Source organism: Hemicordylus capensis, chromosome 3 (assembly GCF_027244095.1).
Source record: "Hemicordylus capensis ecotype Gifberg chromosome 3, rHemCap1.1.pri, whole genome shotgun sequence".
In the NCBI taxonomy this organism is placed as follows: Eukaryota; Metazoa; Chordata; class Lepidosauria; order Squamata; family Cordylidae; genus Hemicordylus; species Hemicordylus capensis.
The window spans coordinates 119,158,205-119,179,428 of record NC_069659.1 but is presented as its reverse complement, the minus strand read 5'-3'; the positions used below and the strand labels follow the sequence as shown (position 1 = coordinate 119,179,428).

General features: G+C 45.5%; 1 protein-coding gene across 2 annotated transcripts in view; it reads right to left on the bottom strand.

Annotated features, from left to right (window-relative positions):
• The window catches only part of ARHGAP6 (Rho GTPase activating protein 6), a 404,943-nt gene extending 385,846 nt beyond the window's left edge, over positions 1–19,097 (bottom strand). The window contains exon 1 of one of the 2 annotated variants that reach the window (XR_008319601.1): positions 18,154–19,097. Coding sequence is in view for 1 of the 2 variants with exons in the window: in XM_053310319.1 (XP_053166294.1) it covers positions 18,154–18,708 (555 nt within the window). In the remaining variant the exon portion in view is untranslated. The remainder of the gene's footprint in view (positions 1–18,153) is intronic. The other variant, XM_053310319.1, reaches the window with a different exon arrangement.
• Between the last annotated feature and the right edge of the window lie 2,127 nt (positions 19,098–21,224).

Here is a 21,224-nt window from a genome sequence, read left to right as displayed (position 1 = left end):
GTGAAATTGCTGTAGTTGAGCTTATGGCTATCCTTGCTAAGTAAGGATGCTGCTGTGGCAGCTGTTGCAATACCAACAGGAACAATACCAACAGGAATACCGCAGCACCAGCCTTCGTTTACCTCCCAAAGGGGCTATGCGGCCCCCGCTCAGGAGCTAAACCAGCACCCTTGTTGGAAGTTAAAGGACTCTGAGCTGTCTCTTGTCTCAGACAGTGGAGGACAGACTAGTAAGTCAGAGGGCTAGAGGGTCAAGACATGGGTCATCCCTTCTCTAATGCTCTGACACTATCCCTTTGGATATGTAGATTGCTACTCTTAGGGATTAACTTCCTTCCTCTCTCTCTTCCCTACCTGCCCTTCTACCTTGGCAAAATGGCAAGCCTCTCTCCCTGCACCATGTGTGCAGAGAAGATGCAGAATCCATCTGCATCCAGCTAGATAGATAGACTAGAGATCCTAACTCCTCACTTTCCTATCTAGAATGGAGTTCCTTAATAAATGCCTTATATATTAATTTGAAACTATGAATTGGCTCCAAGTTACTTTACTCTCAGCATACATGCATGCCTAACTATATTCCGCTGTGTTGTGCCTCTGTGCACTCTGCAATAATGAGAAAGGGATTCTCTCACCACAGAAAATTTCCAACAGGTTGTGGGCCCAGTATTTTGAGCTGTGTGTACTGCAACCAGAGAGTTAGGTTTGTTCCAGGAGATCCAGTGAGGTCTAGCATGGACACTTTGAATTGCTAACCTGCAGCAACTGCCTTTTAGAGCCAGTGAGGATGGCAACTTACCTAGAGAGAAAACTCAAGCTGACTATCTTGAATGCAGACAATTATTTGGAATGGAAAAATCAATTGAGGCTTGCACTGAAAGCTGAAGGACTCCAAAAAGTTACTGAGGAGGACCCGCCCGCAGATGGAACCACAGCTGCTGAGAAAACTGCCAAAGAAAATTGGCTGTTCAAGGATGCGATAGCTTTGATCGCAGCTTCTGTGAGTAAACGTTTTCTTTACACGATATGTGATCTTGGAACCTCAAAGGAAATGCTAAGCAAGCTAGATTCCTTGCATATGAAGAAGGGGTGGGCATACACCTTTAACTTGAGGAAGAAAATGCAGGATCTCCAGTATAAAGATGGGGACTGTTTTGCTACATATATGGGATTTCTGGAAGATTTCTTTTTTTCAATTTAAAGAGGCAGGAGAGCAATTAGCAGAGAGTCAGAAACTGGAAGCTCTGTTCCTAAGCATGCCCCCCAGCTATAGCAGTATAATCGGCCAATTGGAAACCCACACCAATCTAATCTTTGAGGAAGCAGTACAAACATTATCTTCTGATGCAAATAGAAGGAAAGTTTTGAATTCTCGCTATGAAAGTGAATTGGCAAGTAACTTTGCTCTTAAAGCAACAATTGATCATTCCAGAGGAAAGCCAAGGTGGGGAGGGAATGCTGCAAGAGGAAATCACATGGGCCCCCCACATTTACATACAAAGAGGTCTGGCTTCATTACCAAGGAAACTCAGTCCAGAGAGAGAGGTCACATGACCGCCAGCAGAGAGACTGCTCCTGAAGTGAGGCCAACTGGGACTAATGCCTTTAGATGTTTTCTGTGTAACCAATTTGGCCACAAGGTGGTGAACTGTCCCAAGAATCAGACAAGAAGGACTGATTTTACTGAGGGAAATCTGAATCAGGATTTTAAGTTTACAGAAAGACATTCGAACAAAAGCTTTAATGTTTGCTTGATGCAAAGCGATGAAAAGTTCATTTTTGATTCTGGTTCTTCTGTTCATATTTCAAATAATTTGGATTTCTATACTGAACTGTTTGATATTCCTGAAGAGACTGTTTATTTGGGCAATAATACTACAATTAAAGCCAAGAAGAAAGGCGAAGGAATTTTGTATTGTAAGTTACTGGATGGATCCGTTAAACCATTTTTCTTAAAGATGTTTTGTATATCCCTGACTTCTCAAGCTCCTTGATAACAATATCCAAGCTTGAGAAACAAGGCTGTGAACTGTATATTAGAAATGGACAATGTGTTGTTACCCAGAATGGAGAAGTTTGCCTTGTAGGCTCTAAATCCAAAGGTCTTTACAGTGTGGAGGAGCAATCTGTATCGAAGACAGAGAAAGACCAGCCCAGTCCAAACCTGAGGCATACCAGCCTAATGAAGTGAACCTTGCTAAGCCATGCCTGCATGAAAACTGCTTGCAACTGTGGCATAGACGCCTAGGACACAGGAGCTATGAGTCAATCCAGAACATGAAGGAAAGGGGATCAGCTAATGGCATTGATTTTGTACCATGTGACATTGTAATTAACTGTGTTTGTTGTCTTGAGTCCAAAGCAGTTAACAAGCCATTTCCTAAGCAGAGTGAAAGGAAGACCGGAAGACCCCTAGAGCTGATCCACAGCGATATATATGGACCACTACCAGCAACCATAGGTAATCAAAAATATTTTCTAACAATAACAGATGATTTCTCACGACACACGTGTGTATTTCTACTAAAGCAGAAATCACAGATGATGGAGAAACTACAGGACTATGTGGCCATGGCAAGCAACAAATTTGGCTGGAAGCCAAAGATCCTGCGCACAGACAATGGAGGAGAATATATGTCCAACGCTACACAGCAGTTCCTGAGAGAACATGGAATCGTGCATCAAACCATGGTAGCTTACTGCCTGTCCCAAAATGGAATCTCAGAAAGAAAGAATAGAAGCCTCCTGGATATGGTAAGATGCATGCTTGCTGACACACACCTCCCACAGAAATTCTGGGGAGAAGGCATCATGACTGCTGCATACATACAAAACAGAATGCACACAAAGCCTATAGGAACAACACCATATGAACTTTGGCATGGTCATAAGCCGTCCATGACACATCTGCGTGTCTTTGGAAGCATGGCTTACTCATACATCCCAAAGGGAAAAAGGACAAAGTTAGGGGCTAGGGCCACAAAAGGGATTTTTGTAGGCTACTCAGCACAATCTAAAGGCTACAGAATTCTGGATCCTGACACCAACAGGATAACCATAAGCAGAGTGGTGTATTTTGATGAGAATGAAAGAGGTACACCTTCAGAGGGGGCCTACACCGAAGCAAGCAACCAGACCAAGCACCCTGATGACTGGATTATGCTTCCTGATCTCAGAGGAATTGAGGAGGAGACAGCAGATCCAGATCCAACCACAGTCGACACAGAGACCCCCAGCGATCCACCAGACGCACCCGAGGTAATGGAAGAGACCACAGAGGGTGAGGTGAGGTGATCAACGCGCTCAAACAGAGGTGTTCCAGCCCCGAGACTGTCCTACCTCGCAAGAACAGCGGAACAACCAGAACCTTCATCATGGGAGGAAATATCCCAGCTACCACAACCAGAAGCCCAGAAGTGGAAACAAACTGCAATTGAAGAGCTTGTGGCTCTACAGAAAAACAAAACCTGGACTCTTACTAAGTTACCTCAAGGAAGGAAAGTTATAGACTGTCCTACCTCGCAAGAACAGCGGAACAACCAGAACCTTCATCATGGGAGGAAATATCCCAGCTACCACAACCAGAAGCCCAGAAGTGGAAACAAACTGCAATTGAAGAGCTTGTGGCTCTACAGAAAAACAAAACCTGGACTCTTACTAAGTTACCTCAAGGAAGGAAAGTTATAGACGGCAAATAGGTTTTCAAACTCAAACATGATGCTGATGGTGAGATTCAGCTCTACAAAGCCAGATTAGTAGCAAAAGGATATTCACAGAAATATGGAGAAGATTATGATGAAACCTTTGCACCAGTGGTTAAATATACCACAGTAAGGACTCTGTTAAGTATTGCTGCTAGCAAAGGAATGCATGTTGAACACCTAGACGTGAAAACTGCATTCTTGCATGGCAAACTAGAAGAGGACATTTACATGCAACAACCACCAGGTTTCTTAGAGAAAGCCAAAGAGGACCTTGTATGCAAACTGCAAAAGAGCATTTATGGTTTAAAACAGGCTGCCAGAGCATGGAACATAAAACTAAATGATATGCTGCTTCAAGCAAACTTCAAAATAAGTAACGCGGATCCCTGTCTATACACGAGATGCATAGATGGCGTATGTTGATGATTTGATTCTTGCCTATGAAAATCCAGATGACAGCAAGGAAATAATGCATCATCTGAACAGAGATGTGGAAGTCAAGCGACTTGGCAACACTGCACACTACTTGGGCATTCAAGTACAAAGAGAGAAAGATGGAAGTTTCCTCAGCAAGCAAGAACAGAAAATTAAAGACTTGATAAACCTGCTCAGACTGGAAGATGCGAATCCTACACCAACTCCAATGGAAGTGAACTACATAAAGCAAGAAGATCAAACTGAGCCACTATCTGACAACCACAGATATTGTGAAGCATTGGGTAAGCTTTTATACATTAGTACACTCACTAGGCCAGATATTAGTACAGCAGTTGGCTTACTTTGCAGAAAGACTGCATCACCAACAGTCAAGGACTGGAATGCAATTAAGAGACTTGCTAGGTACCTAAAGGGTACTGCACATTTTGAGCTCAAGCTGCCAGCTAACAGTCAACCAAAACTAGAAGCATACGTAGATGCAGACTGGGATGGAGACCTAACAGAAAGGAAATCCACCAGCGGTCACATAATTTTCTATGGAGATGGAGCCATAAGCTGGTCAAGCACAAAGCAAGACATAGTAGCATCATCAACCACTGAAGCGGAATATGTATCAGCTGCACAGGGCAGTCACGAGATACAATGGCTGTGTCAACTACTGAAGGACCTAGGTACAGATGTACCACAGCCCATACCAGTGTATGAAGACAACCAAAGCTGCATCAACTCTCCAAACAAGAAGATGTAAAGAAGTGTACCAAACATATTGGTGTGAAGTACCATGTAGTGAGAAGTCTGCAGAAGGATGGAATAATCAAGGTGATCTACTGCCCAACAAATGAAATGCTTGCAGACATACTCACTAAGCCACTATCAAGACCCCGCTTTGAAAAGCTGAGAGAGAAAATGAATCTTGTGAACTGAGTCACGAGACATCGAGAGGGGGTGTTGGAAGTTAAAGAACATTGCGCTGTCTCTTGTCTCAGACAGTGGAGGACAGACTAGTAAGTCAGAGGGCTAGAGGGTCAAGACATGGGTCATCCCTTCTCTAATGCTCTGACACTATCCCTTTGGATATGTAGATTGCTACTCTTAGGGATTAACTTCCTTCCTCTCTCTCTTCCCTACCTGCCCTTCTACCTTGCAACATGGCAAGCCTCTCTCCCTGCACCATGTGTGCAGAGAAGATGCAGAATCCATCTGCATCCAGCTAGATAGATAGATTAGAGATCCTAACTCCTCACTTTCCTATCTAGAATGGAGTTCCTTAATAAATGCCTTATATATTAATTTGAAACTATGAATTGGCTCCAAGTTACTTTACTCTCAGCATACACGCATGCCTAACTAAATTCCGCTGTGTTGTGCCTCTGTGCACTCTGCAATAATGAGAAAGGGATTCTCTCACTACAGAGAATTTCCAACAATACCAACAGGAATACGGCAGCACCAGCCTTCGTTTAGCTCCCAAAGGGGCTGTGCGGCCCCCACTCAGGAGCTAAACCAGCACCCCCACGTCTGATGTCAGATGTGTCAGGGGTGTGTGTTAGGGCTGCGAGGCACGGCCCTTGACTGGGCGCGACCTGGGTTCTTTGAACCCATTGGCCCAATGGTGGCTCCGCCCCTGCATCCAGCCTATAGCAGAAAGTCGGCCCAGGCATCACTATGCAAATGAAATTCAGATACCTTAGTTTTTGCCTTTCTGTTATTCAGCAAGCCCACAACCAGGGCTCTGTGACCTCAGCTTATTCTCTGGCAGTCTGGAGACCATCGACAAAGTGTCTAGTTGAATCCCCAGAGAACTTAGCACATGTCTGCTAAGTCATATCGGGTACTGGGCACCTCTATTCATTCAGCAGGGAAAAAAAGGCCACCAGTATGTCTGAACTAAGGATGTGCATGAAATGGGTTTTGCAATTCATTTTGAGCTCAAAACTAATTGCAAAATCCTTGAACTGATTTGTTGAAACATCAGCTAAAGCCAGCTGTTACGATGAATCAATGCTGAAAAAACTGAATTGATTCTAGTGTTTTGAGTGCCATTTTGAGGGCTGTTTTTTCTGAAAGAGCTGGTTTACCAATTGGGGTCAGTGGGTAGACAAGACGAGACCAGTCCAGGGCCGTCGAGAGCGGGTTCGGGCCCGGATAAAAATTGTTTTGGGTGTCTCTGCTGTGAGGCTCCTCTCTGCCGTGAGCCCCACTGCTGCTGCCCCCTCCACGAGACCAAACTGCTGATCTTTAAAATACTTGTAGCTAGTTAGGGTTAGACCAGGTCTCCACCCCAGACTTAGTGTATCAGCCTGCCTCCAGGGCCAATGCGGGGTGGGGAGCCGGTACAAAGGGTTGCATATGTTGCCTCCGGCCGCCACCCCACCCTGTGGTTGCCCTGCCGCCACAAGGCCGAACTGCTGATCTTTAAAATACTTCTAGCTGTCATGTGCTTGGCCAGGGGTGGGGGTGGGAGAGCCAAGCACCTCTCTGCAGCGGCAGATGGAATAGGAGCAGTTTCTGAACCTGACCATCCGGCCCAGTGGCCCTTGAGAACTGTGAGGTTCTCCAGCACACCTGTGCAGTTTGAATAGAGCATAACTCACTTCACAGTTCTCGAGGGCCGCTGGGATGGATGATAAGGCTCAACGGCCACATCTGCTCTGCCCAACCGCCACGGGGTATGTGTGCTCAGCTCATCCACCACCCCGGCCATGCACATGGCAGCAAGAAGTATTTTAAAGATTGGTGCTTCGGCAGCGGGGCAGGCGCAGGGTGGGGTGGCAGCAGGAGGCAACATATGCAACATAGTTGGGCCCCAGGCCCCCTTCCAGACTGCTGGGCACCGGTAATTTGTACCGGCTCCCCCCTGCCCCTCATTGGCCCTGGAGGCAGGCTAATGCACTAAGTCTGGGGTGGAGACCTGGTCTACCTGAGGCGTGAGGATCCTGTGGAGGTTTTGGGAAAGGTTACAAATTTAATTGCCTGTTTGCCCATTTCTTTTGTGGGTTGGGTAGGTAGCACACATCATTCCCTACCATGCAACCCACCTTGGTGTCCATAGGAGCTACCCATGGGGAACTCCATGAACTCCAGCTCCCAAATGGAAACTCAAGGCTCCGTTCAGGAGCCAGGCCACGCCCCCCCGTCTGACATCAGACGCGGGGGCAGAGCCGCCACCAGGGTCACACACAGGCTGCCGGCGGTAAGGCTCCGCCACTGGCTGGATGCATTATTGATGGCAGGAGTAGTGATGGATGGAACCTACTTTTGGCTCAATATAACAGTTTCCTTCTGGAAAATTTGTTTGGGAGAAGATTTTCAGCTGCAGTCAGAAGCAGCTAGTTCTTTGGGTTTTGGTTTTAATAGTGCAAAAGGTCTGCACCAGTAAATCATTTGTCTCAAGCATGTATGGATGAAGGAAGGGACATACTTCTTACCTTTAAAAAAAAATTTAATTTTAGTGGTTGGGAACATTTCAGTGAAGGAATTTTCTAAAAGGACTGTAACATTCTAGTGCAAGAACATGGGGGCTGAATGAACCTGAGCTCCCAATCTTCCTGATCATGGCATGATAGGGAAATTGTAAAGAGACACTTGCAGTCTAACATTTTGGTTTTGGCCAAGCACACTTTAGGGGTGAGCAACAAGGTGGCCAATATGCTTTCCTGTTCAACAGTTCAGGGAACTGATGCCAGAAGCAGATTTAGAGCCAGTACCTCTCCCGAGAATAACTTTGCTTTGCAACCTTGAAAACACAAAATAGGGAGGGCAAAATTAGGCATTGGCTGCCTCCACCAGAGTCTGCTATCCACAGAGATTTATTCACTTTCAGGAATTTCATTAGGGCTCCAGTGGAGAAGTAGGGTAGGCAGAGGTTCAAGTCAGGAAGGTGCTGCAGTTCGCAGTGCACTTGTGACGGGTGGTCTTGTCCCCTAGCACTGTCGCCCAGCAGCTTGCTGCCTTGGCATTCTTCACTAGGCTTTTTTGACCCATCAGGGCTTTAAGGTATGGAATGTTTTAGAGGTATGGTCTACAGAAGCAGCGAGGAAATATGACAGCAGGTTGTCCATAGGTATGGAGCCCCCACAGTGTTGTCCTGGGAACATTTATGCAGGGGAAAAGCAAATTAGGCTGTTTTGTGGGGGTGGGAGGCTTCCTGCTTATGTTCTTTGGTGCCCTGTGCACCAGTGAGCCATTGTCCAGATCCAGTTTGGATTTGACAGGCAGTGCTTTGGCTTTCAGAGATGTAGCAGTGGCAGATGGGGTCCTTAGGATGCACATTTGATTTTCAAAGACTGACCAATTTGGAATGGTTCCAATGTGTGGCTGCCCAGCAAACCACTGGAGGGCTTCTGCTCTGTTAAAGCTCCAAGTGTTTAGTGCACCAACCAGGGCAGGGATGGTGTTTTTCACAAAAAATAAAAATAAAAATAATACTTACTCAGTTCTTACTTCTCCACACGTATTTCATAGTGAAGTGGCAGGATTGCCATTTGAAAGATATGGGTTGTATCATTCCTCATTGGAGGTAGCTACCATGGCCGCACTGGAGGTTGCTGAAAAGCAAGCCCTGTGTATTGAGTAATGGCATTCAAAGACTTACAAGTTTTATGTGCAGTCAGGCCCTGCATGGGCTACACAGTAAGATATTGGTCTGACTGCTTGTCTTTTCCATATATGAGAAGCATAGTGCAGATAGCTATTATTTAGCTCCTGCCTTGTGCAGAGTGAGCTTATCAGTACTGGGACCTGTGACTAGCAGAAATCACAGAGAAAATCATTCACTGGTTCTGTGAGTGGGGCATGTGCTGGTGTGACCTACTCTTCCTCTCTAATTTGGCAGAGGAGGAGCAATGCCTGGCCTCCTCACTCTTCACCTAGGGGAGAATGACCTGTCAACAACTGTGGACTTCATGCTCATCACTTATGTTGTCAGGGACCTGGGCAAAATTAAGAATGTACTTTCGCAGGCTTTAGTGTGTTGAGCAGGAATGCTGCCTTGTAGAAACTGACTGTACTCATCACCCTTCAGCCATGGAAAGATCAAGGAAGAAGGCTAAACAAAGCAATAGCCAACAGAGGCGTAACTATAGGGGGGGCAGGGGGGGCACATGCCCCGGGCGCCATCTTTTCTGGTCACATGGGGGGCGCCGACATGACAAAAAAAATATTTTTTTAAATTTTTTTTTGTTAATACAAATGTTTCCTGCTCAGTGCAGCAGCGCTGCAGCAGTCAAGGGAGCGCGTCGGCACCCCCTCCCCCACGAGCGGTACCTTCCGCGCCGCCCGCGCCCCCCCCATTGCTTTGCTGGCGCCTGGCGGCCAGTCAGTGGCCTGGCTTGGCGGCGGGCGCTTGTGAGGAAAAACCTAAGTATAATGTAGTATGTTGTGGCGCGGGGGGGGGCGCCATTTCAGTGCTTGCCCTTGGCGCCATTTTCCCTAGTTACGCCTCTGATAGCCAAGTTATTTGGGTGGAGATGGCAAACTGTTGTCCCAATATGTGACTTTGCTGTGAACAGAGCAGATGACTGGGATTCATCTTTCTACTAAGGATTTACCTGGCAAACTTAGAATTGGTCTGAGGAGTTTGCTGGGGCAGCAGCTTCATAGTGGGATAGGAACACCATTTTAGGTTGGCTTTCCTGACTGCAGCAGGACAGCTGAATGACATCAAGTAAGTAAGGCTGGTAGGCTGTGGGACTCAGGCACTTCCCAAGCAAGCAGCTTTTTAGGGATGGTACTGGCTTGAGGTCTGGGCAACTTCAAGCTGGATGCTTATCTGGTAAGAACTAAGGCTGGTTTGCCTTGGTTGAGTCATGGTACTGCTTTCCTTGGGAGTTCCTGGGTTTGGGTCCCCTAGCCTAGATTCAGACAGGGCATGAGGAACAGAGTTCAACAGGAAGCTTCTACTTGTTCCTGCTGGGTTTAAGATAGCTTTGATGTTATCAACAAGGTAGATAGCTACCTTATTGAAGCCTGCTTATGCTGTAATTATGGTAATGTTTAATAAAGTTGTGGCTAGGCATTTTAAATCCATATAGCAGTGTGTGTGTCTATTATTTATTGATGCAATGGCAAATATATTCAACTGTCTTGAGTCCACAGGAACAGTCACTGCTCTGCAATTTCACCCCTCTAAATATCTTTATTATGAAAATAAAATTTCCAATACAAAGATGCAGGACAGAGAAGAGAATGAGATCTCTCTATCATAAAACTCAAACACATTTTTCTCATTCCCCATTTTCCACACATTTATTAGTTTGAAAGTCAATATCAACATTTCACTAACAGATAATGCAAGGGGACAGAAACAAGAAGAGCCCTACTGAATCAGGCCAAGAGTACATAAGAACAGCCCTGCTGGATCAGGCTCAAGGCCTATCTAGTCCAGCATCCTGTTTCACACAGTGGCCCAACAGATGATAATAGTAATAAACTTTAGTTGTTCAACATCAGAGCCAGTGTGATGTAGGGGTTAGAGTGCTGGACTAGGACCGGAAAGACCAGAGTTCAAATCCCCATTCAGCCATGATACTTGCTGGGTGACTCTGGGCCAGTCACTTTTCTCTCAGCCTAACCTACTTCACAGGGTTGTTGTGAAGAAAAACCTAAGTATGTAGTACACCGCTCTGGGCTCCTTGGAGGAAGAGCGGGATATAAAAAATGTGTTAAAAAAATACACACACACACACCTGCATTATAGTTTCAAAGCAGTGCTCCCACTGATCTGTTAATTATTCAGCAATTGTTCCTATAATTTTTTATTTCATCTGCCTTGATCCATTCCATGCAGTTTAACAAATTACAGGAAAACTGACATGAGAATGTGTATCTTGATAAGGTCAAACCAACTTTTGCTCTCACAGAAGCAGCAGCAGCAGTTCCTGATGACACGCCTAACAAATAATGTAAAAACTTCTTTTGAGGTATTTCTAGCTGGTCTGTTTTTGATAGTCCTCAATCCTCCATAAGATAGCTGTTAATTCAGCAAATACTCCAAGAAACAGACAAATTAAGTTATTCTCTAACAAAAACTGCTTGAAAAGATCTTAAGGCTTTCACCTTAACTGCTGACCAAAAATAGAAAAGCAAAGAAATCTGGTCTGCCCTATCTATTTCTCATCCACTGATCTTGAGTGAAACATATGGTTTCACTAGAGATGTACATATCAGGCAGTATAAAAATATGATAGACAGATAGATAGATGTCAAACACAAACACCTTGGCTTTTAGAGCAATTATCTGCCCTCTGGCAGACCATTCCATCCTATCTTATAGACAGACTCAGGCTCATTTGACCTGTAGAATATAGCATCACACATCTTGATATTAAGCACAGTATAATACTGTTTGCTAGAGCAGGTCCATTTCGTTTCAAAATCCCCATTTTGTCCCTCTTGTCATCTTGGCTAAGGCTAATTGCTAGAGACTACAGGACCTGGAATAGAAAGCTGCATCTATTCTAGAAGCTTCTGCACTGGAATAGAAATGTGCCCAGTAAGGAACATCCTGAAAAATGAATTTCCCTGGCAAGCAACAATCAACTCCCCTGTACAACACAAATGCACTAATGAAAGCACCCAACCACTAATTACCAACATCATCAAGTTTATTACAGCCAACAGGCCAGTGGCAGAACCAGACAGTGAGCGGCCCATGCCTAGCCGCTGTCGCTGCAGCCACGCTCACCCTGCCCCCCACATCTGACGTCAGACGCGGGGACTAGCCATGCTCAGACGTGGGGTGTGTGTGTGTGTCTCGCTCCCAAGTGGGACTGCGCAGCCCCGTCCGGGAGTTAGAGCCAGGCTGGCGCTGCATTCACAGCGTGGCCAGGAGCGGCTCATCCCTGCCTTTAGCTGCTCCTGGCCGAGCTGCAAATGCAGCACCAGCCATTTAACTCCCTAAAGGGGCCGTGCGGCCCCGCTCGGGAGCTAAACCAGCACCCCCTGTATCTGACATCAGATGTGGGGGGCATGTAGGGGCCACAAGGCACGGCCCAAGGGGCGGCTGCCCGGGTTCTTTGAACTCATTCGCCCAATGGTGGCTCCACCCCTTCAACAGGCCTTAACACAGAAAAATCAACAAAACAGTAGAACCAACAAGTATTAAGCAAGGAACAAACACAAAACAGATCAATACATAAGATGGTATATAATATGCAGAACTTTTAAAAGGGAGAAAATTACCATTACATATAAAGTCCAAAAGAAGAGAATCAATTTCAATTTATAAGATGATGGTTTATGATTAAAAGGTTTCTAAAAGTAGAAAAGAGCCCTCACATTCTACATCCACTCACATGTACAAATCTGGAATTTAGGTAAAAGTTTAATAATTTTAATAATTTGTTTTAATAATTGTTTTATGCTATTATTTATATTGTGTTGTGTTTTTTAATCTGTGTTGACTTTTAAATATTTTAAATTTTGTACACTGCCTAGAGATGTACATATCAGGCAGCATAAAAATATAATAAAACCTGCTTTTGCTGTATATACACAAAAGCAGCCCAGACAATACCTGAGCATACACCAGTCAGACATCTGAACTAGGCAGTCATGAAACAGACAGCAGTAAACAATGGCAAAGCAGGGAAATGACTTGAGTAGCAAGCCAGAGGTTGCCAGTTTGAATCCCCGCTGGTATGTTTCCTAGACTATGGGACTATGGGAAACACCTATATCAGGCAGCAGCTATATAGGAAGATGCTGAAAGGCATAATCTCATACTGCACAGGAGATGGCAATGGCAAGCCCCTCCTGTATTCTACCAAGGACAACCACAGGGCCCTGTGGCCATGAGGAGTCAACACCGACTCGCTGGCACACTTTACCTTTAGTTCATGGTACTTCAAAGGGCCTGCTTTTACCACAGGAACTGCTGACAACTCTATCCATGACCAGCCAGTTCACACATTATAATTACCTACACAAGCACATGAACAGCAACAGTTAGGATTAGTTATGAGTACATGTCTTCTCTCACCTCAAGCATTTATTAGTTGCAGATATAACATTTGTTCAATTGGACAGCTTAAAGCAGCTACGGTAGTTGCTTTCAATTGTTAATAAATCTAAGTAGAAGGTATTCATTTTCATGCAAGCAATATGGAAAATTACATTACAACAAAAAGTTGATCAAGTGTTTGAATTTGTTTAATAAAAATTGCAACCACTGGTGTTGTCAAAATATAAATCTAACAATACTTCTCCCTCTCCAAAGCCATTGCTCTATAGCTTGGACGTAACAGTAACAGGTCTTCCAATATATGGACCATGATGCTACAACTAATACAAGCTACTGCTAATCCCAATTAGGATAAGGGACCTGGTACCAGAGAATAGGTAGCTATACATGATATGTTTTAATGGTGTCTACATCAACACTTTTGCATGGCTTAGTTGCACACTGAACATGGCTGTGCAATCATGTCAGGTGCCTAGATGGTAAACCATCTATCTGCAACATCTATAAACCACCTATCTGCAACATCACAGTATATCATAAGATCTGGAGCACATTAAGTAAGCACTGTCTTTCTGTATCATGGTCCTGTATAAAAGCTGCTATGTGACATACCTAAAAGGATTCTATAGCTAAGCAGACATAGGTAAATTTGTAAGTTAAGACTTAAGTTCTGCCCCTCCCAAAACAAATCAACTGGATAAAAACTGAGTATACTTAGTTACGCCCAGAAGCTACACAATGTTCAAGTGACCACTGGGGAAAAACCAGCAGAACACAGTGAACGGAGGGGAGAGAGGAGAGGGAATTGTCCTGCTAGCAGCCAATACTATCCTGGAAGTGCCTATTAAGATTTGGGAAATGCAGTATTTTGCTGCATATGCACATGACCCTGCATTAAGAGTTTGTGCCCTAGGACTTTAATTTGTGAATAGAATCCCATTATTTCTGTCAACATCCTTATATTTTCTTACCTCTGTTATCAGTAGAGCTATTCTTACCTGCAGCATTCACACATGCTAAACTGAGGAGAGATGGAGGGGGGTGGGTGGAATTATAATGCAACTTACGCTGTCCATCCATGGATTTTAGTAAGCCTTCTCACATATACCAATATATGCTACAATACCACAGATTTCTTGCTACATGATTTGCAAGAATGGCCTGAGTGTTTATAAACAGAAATAGTTAATCTGCTAGGTGTCATGTATATTTACGGTTAAACATTTGAAACAGGGGGAGAGTTTTACATTCCCATTGCAACTATATATGAAATTAAGAAAATACATGGAGTTGACCCTGTAAACAGCATGCCTTTGAATGGCTGTTTTAAAAATACTCTTCTGTTAGTGAAACATGCAAGCATATAAATTTGCATGAAGTATATCACCCATAACCATCCGTCTGTGTGCATTTTAAGTAGTTTTGATCAAATGCTCAATATAAACACCATATTTAATTAAGGAACATGTTTTAGGACTTCAAGAAAAAAAGCTAGAGGCATTTTAGACATCTCACCTCCATCCAGTTCCAATTAATAATATCTCCCCAATAGTTCCATACAACTTTCTCGGAGTGCAGAACTTGGATAAAATCTGCTATACAAGTGTAACTTTCACTCCCACACTCCATAGATAATGTAGAGGTGATTTTGGAGCAATCTGAATGGGGGGTAAAATACAAAACTCCACTCGAGCAACATTCGACCTATATAGCATACAATTCATGACCTAGCCCACACATTTTGCAAGTTGGTTATATTTTATTCACTGCTCAGCTATCTTAGGGATTGCCAACCAAGATCCGTCATCCCTAGCCACAATGGCCTGCAGATATTAATATGGGAGCTGTAGTCCAACATCATCTGGACGCAACACTGAGAATCCCTGAGCACATTACGCATATGGGGGGCTAGGGTAGAACTCCCTACAAACATCTCACTTTTTCATTCGGATACAAGCTGTACATCTACTGCAGAGTCTGCAGTAGATGTACAGCTTGTATGTGCAGTGCAGACACATGTTACAATTCCTGATGGATACAGATCAATTTTCAGCCAAGCAGCGACTGACCAGTAGATACAAGAGAAGGACATCTAGAGAGTAGTCATGGCCCATCTCTGTAGTTTGTTCAGTTTCAATGGGATCTTCACATACTTCTCCTCACCATCACAAATAGGCCACTTTCTGGCCTATTTGCTACATCTCCAAAGTTCTAACAACACATTATGTTCAATGCATGAATAAATCTATGTACAGTGTACCAGTGTTCCTTATAACAGGGATTCCCAGATGTTGCTCATTACAACTCCCAGCATCCCCAGCTGAAATGGCCTTTGGCTGGGGGTTATGGGAGTTGTAGTCAACATCTGGAAATCTCTATTACAGGGAACACTTCAGTGTACGCACATACAGGGCTGTACGCACAAACAGTAATAGTTAGTGCTGGACTAGACCAGGGAGACCAAAGTTCAAATCCGCATTCAGCCATGCAACACTGGGTGACTCTGGGCCAGTCACTTCTCTTTCAGCCTAAACTACCTCACAGCGTTGCTGTGAGGATGATCATATACACTGCTCTGGGCTCCTTGGAAGAACAGGATATAAGTGTAAACAAACAAACAAACGCTGTATTTTCACAAATACAAGTCTCTGAATTTAAGATGAGCTCCTTTAAAAATAGAGATTAAATACACGTTATACAGGTTTAGCCTAGAGGAAGAAGACTCTGAATTTAAGACAACCAATTTCTAACATTTCTAACATTTCTAACATTAACATTGCCAATTTCTAACATTAAGAACTTGGAAAAAACCTAGGCTTGGATTCAGGTAGATACAGTAGTTATGTTCAATGCACAAACAGTAGTACACTTCCTATCTGTACTCTGCATTTGAACAGGCCTGTACCCAGGTTCACTTTCGAGAAGAATATATGCGTGCAGTCATTCACACAGTATAGGCACCAATACATACAAACATACAACTTAAGGTCTGAATAGAGTTAATAGCTTTGGCCAATTATGTCAAATGCCAGCACATCCTCATCAGTGGAAGTCAACAATGATTCATGCTATTAATATGAGACTGTCAGAAACAACACTGGCCCACAGAAACGTAAAAACCTCCAACAACTAGGCAAAGAAAACAGCAGCATTACCCTAATCGGAGGGAGTGGGGTGTTACACTCAACACAGCCTGTTCTCCTAGTGTTACACCACTTAACTTGCTAAATTCCCAATTCTTCAGGGATTATACAGAGGGGCACATTTGCTATTCTCCCCTCTTGAATATCATAAATTTGCTGAAGAACATCTCCATGTTCTTCTGTTCTTTACTGTCTTCAGCGAAGTATCCTACTGAATTTTCATTGTAATATGACCTGCGTTTACAGCAATGGATTTATTGATTCTCAAATTTTCATCTCTCTTTGAGAGCAGTAACCAAATCCATCCGAAGTGACTCTTGTTTAACTTATTTAAGTCCTATTAGGTATCTCCAACCTTGTGCATTTTGTATATTCCTGCTTACTGCTTGCAGTACTTTATAATATGAACTAATCTAAACATGCTATATCAGGTGTAGATAGTTCAGCTTCACTCTCTGAAGTTGGCTGGCAATAAATACATCACCTCAGAACTGTATGGTTGGAAAATAACCATATTTAACAACTGCTCCTCCCTCCAACAGTCTTTTCAGATTCCAGTCAGTTCACATCCAGCAAAAAGTTTTCAGCTTGTAGACGACAGGAGTCCTGGGTTATCTGGGACTAGATATGGCAAAAGAGAACATACTTTATCCATATGTGACAATTTTAGAGTGAGGAATAGGGTATCATGTGTGTTTTGCATTATTGTTGCTCTAGCTTGTATTATTCAGTTCAATTTCTAAATGGGAAAACTAGTAGAGAACTTGTTCACATCTGAGTTACTCAAGACAGCAGTTTCTCAGCAATCCTAGTTAGAGAGATTAGCACATTTGGCTAGAAGTTACACCAGGTGCTTAGTACTGCATACTACAGGACCACGCCATGGACCACAGAATAACCACAACATGGACCACAAAAGTGCTTAATATCGCCTGCCTTTGTATAAACTGTGTTTACCAGAAATCTTCGAAGTATCAGGTTACAGTTCTGGGAACTTGCAAGATAATATTAAAACAGCAAATGCCTTTGAGCACGTTCAGGCATCTCCTCCTCTGCATTAAAACCACACATACACACACCTAAGACTAGAAGGAAGAAAAAAAAATTCCAGTCATATAAGGCCACATACAGTAATGTTTGAGTTCAACTACATACTGTCTAAAATATTAAGCACAAAAACTCAATGCGATTGGAGAAAGAAGGAATGTTAATATGTTTCAGGAACCAACCATTCAGACCTCATACAGATACGTGATCATTAGTGTTTTGAACAATCCCAAACAAAACATGGTGCTTAAGTGAAGGATTTCATCCTCCACCACCCGCCCGCGTTTAGCTGGGTGAAAGATATATTCTAGGATGGGCGAGGGAAGGGAAAGATTGCTATTAATTAGCGAGTCCTCCTACTTCAGACACCGGGGCAAAAGAAGCATCTTGTCAGAGATTAAGTTTTTGTTGTTTTAAAGAGGTGCTGTGTCCTCCTAGAAACAGCATCTTGGACTTCCTGCCTGTTCCTCCAAACCACTTTTTCTAAGAGTGGGCAATGCCATTGCCACTGAAAACAGAGGAAGAATGAATGCAGCACGTAGGAACCTAGGAAGCTGCCATATACTGAGTCAGAACATTGGTCTATCTAGCTCAGCATTGTCTTCACAGACTGGCAGCGGCTTCTCCAAGATTACAGGCAGGAACCTCTCTCAGCCCTCTCTTGGAGATGCTGTCAGGGAGGGAACTTGAAACCTTCTGCTCTTCCCAGAGCGGCTCCATCCCCTGAGGGGAATATCTTTCAGTGCTCACACTTCTAGTCTCCCTTTCATATGTAACCAGGGCAGACCCTACTTAGCTAAGGGACAAGTCATGCTTGCTACCACAAGACCAGCTCTCCTCTCGTTCTTTGGCGCCCCTACCTCGGATTTCCACACGACGTAGGCGGAGGCGTGGCTGCTGGGCAGCTGCTGGCCCTTCCTCTGCTGGAGCCACTTTCGGGGTGAAAGGAAGATGCTGTTGGCGCCACCACCGCCAGGGGCGCCGCTGAGAGCCGAGGCGGAGGGCGCGCGCAACAAGTAAGGCAGCTCCCACGCCGTATACCTCTTGCCCCGAGGGCTCTCGTAGTCGAAGTGGAAACTACCCGAGGGAGACTTGTCCAGCGGAGTGCTGGGCGTAGAAAGTGAGGCGGCGCCCTGGGGCGTCCCCGCGCTGGCCGGGCGCAGCAGGGCGCGTGACGAGAAGGCCGCCAAGCACTCTGCCGAAGGGCTGCCCACCGCCCTGGTCCGGGGAGCGCGGACTAGGCTCTCCGCCGCTGCTTCTTCCCCGCCGGAGCGACCAATAACAGCGGGGTCCAAGCTGCGGGTCTGGCGGAGCCTCCGCTTAGAAAAGCTCTTGGAAGAAGGTGAGGCGCTAGTTGCAGCCGCCGGCGAGGAAGAGCACGAGAAGACACTGTTGAGCAGGCTGTGCGCCGACATCCCGGCGATGGCAGCGGGGGCGCCTCTACCCAGCCTCGGCTACTGCTGCCTTCGTCTTCCCTCAGCCCAGCGGTGCCTCAAGCTGCTGCCGAGTCTCCAGCACTCAGTCCTGACCGCAGCAGGAGTCTCATTGCACGCCGCCTAACACTGAGCGGGGCAAGAAGAGGTCGCCAGAGAAAAGGGAGCCGCGGCGTTGGCTGCTCGTTACCGACGCCGTTTGCGGAACGTGCCGTTGGACTCTTTCCACCCCTCTCGGGTCCCTCTGCGGCTCTGTCAGCGCCTGCAGGAGCTCCCCTTGCAACGGGCGTTAGCTTCTCCTCTGTCCAAGAGCGCGCGCGCTGCTTTCGCCAATGGGCTTGCTTGGCCCGGCTCGTGGCCTGGCCCTGATCCTGCCCAGAGTCACGGCACGATCAAAGCCTAATTTGGCTGGCGAACGCTACCACTTCCCCTCCCCCCGGTCTTCCCGAGCTTGACCATTATTGAGTCCCCACCTGAAGGAGCGACTCGTCTTATCACCGCCTCCAGACGACGACTCGACGAGTCTCCAAAAGAAGCGTCCTGTCCCGGCCAGTCCCACGCGCCAGCCTTGAAATTGCGCAATAGGTGCTGCTAGTTGCTCTTCATCCTCTCTCGGGTCGGTGTATTGGATTTAATACGCTACTCAGCTATTGGATTTAATTTTCATTGCACGATGTTTGTGCACTTCGGAGCAGGGCTTGATCCAAAAGAGCATTTCATTGGGTAGTGTTGTTTTTCTCGCTCTCCTCCCATCCTCACTTTTTGGCTCCGTCCTCAGCTTAGCTTAGTACAGGTTTTTGATCTTTTTTAAAAAAAGAGAAACTTAAATAAATTACTGTGTCATGAATTTGTGAATGATCGTTTCTAAGAATTCAGAGCCATAAAAGTTATTTTGATCCAAGTCTAATATAGGAGCAGATGGTGCTAGGATGCTCCGGAAAGTTGCAGACAGGGGGGAAATGGAACAAGAGGCATTAACGTTTATTGTTTTGCATTTCCATTTCTACCTGGTTTTTAAAGTGTGGACTGCCTGAAGGGTTCATACTTGACTAAAAGTCAAGTCGCAAATTATTCTCCTTCATTAGGTGTTGAAGGCATTCTTATTAAGAACATAACAGCCCTGCTGGATCAGACCCAAGACCCAGCATCCAATTTCACACAGTAGCCCTCCAGGGACTTTTACACACAGCTATTACCGCGAGCTTATTGGAAGGCCTTACTGAAAACCTGACACAAATAGTGGATTTTTTTTTATTCTGGATATAAATCAGCCACCTAATGGTGCAGTGGGAAAGTTGCTTGCTAGGGAGCAAGAGGCTGCTGGTTTGAATCCCCCACTGGTATGTTTCCCAGACTAGGGGAAACACCTATATCAGGCTGCAGCAATATAGGAAGATGCTGAAAGGCATCATCTCATACTGCATGGGAGATGGCAATGGTAAACCCCTCCTGTATTCTACCAAAGACAACCGCATGGCTCTGTAGTTGCCAGGAGTCGACGCCGACTCGATGGCACAACTCTGCACTCTTAATGCGCAGTGTAAATCCTGAATTGTGTGTGAACTGTTCCCCAGTAACTTTCAGGGACATCGGGGTAAATCTGGCCAATATGTGAGTGCACCGCCTCCATTCCGGAGCAGATGTGAGTTAAAGGGCTTTAAAAGCCCCGTATGAAAAACTTGAAGGTGCCTCTGGGAAACCCACAGGCAAGAGGTGAGGCCATGCCTTCTCTCTTGCTGTTACTCGCCTGCAACTGATATTTAGAGGCATCTTGTCTCTGAGGCGGGAACTGGCCTATAGCCCTCAGACTATAGCCAGTTAGCCCTCAGACATTGATAGGGATGTGCACAGATTCAGGCAGGGGAGGCTCAAAGGTGGGGTGGGTGGGTGCTGCTTTAAGGGCAGGGAAGGATGCACTTACCTCTCCTGCTGCTCTTCCCCCGCCAATGCTCCGTTTTTAGAAAGTCCATCAGGGCAGCAGTGTACCTCCCCTTTACTGGAACTAACCGGAAGTATCTGACATGCCTGCACAGGTGCGCACACATTACGCCTGCCACGTATATGCCGTGTGCGCACACAGCCATGTCAGGAACTTCTGGTTAGTTCTGGTAAAGGGGGCAGGGAGGTACGCTGCTGCCCCAATGGACTTTCTAAAAACGGAGCACTGGTGGGGGGGAGAGGTAAATATGCCCTCCCCCACCCTTAAAGCAGCAACCACCCCCGCCTCCGAACTGGCGGAAACACCCAGCATTTGAACTGGTTTGGAGACCCATAAAGGGCCTCTGAACCGATTCCATGCATATCCCTAGCCCTTGATAGACCTCTCTTCCATGATGTTATCCAAACCCCTCTTAAAGGCATCTAGGTTGTTGGCTGTCACCACATCTTGTGGCAGAGAATTCCACAAGTTGATTATGCATTGTGTGATCAAGTCCCCCCTGCTGTTGCGTGGCGAGATGGGGGCAGCAAGGGCAGCAAACGCCTTCTAGCTCCCCTCC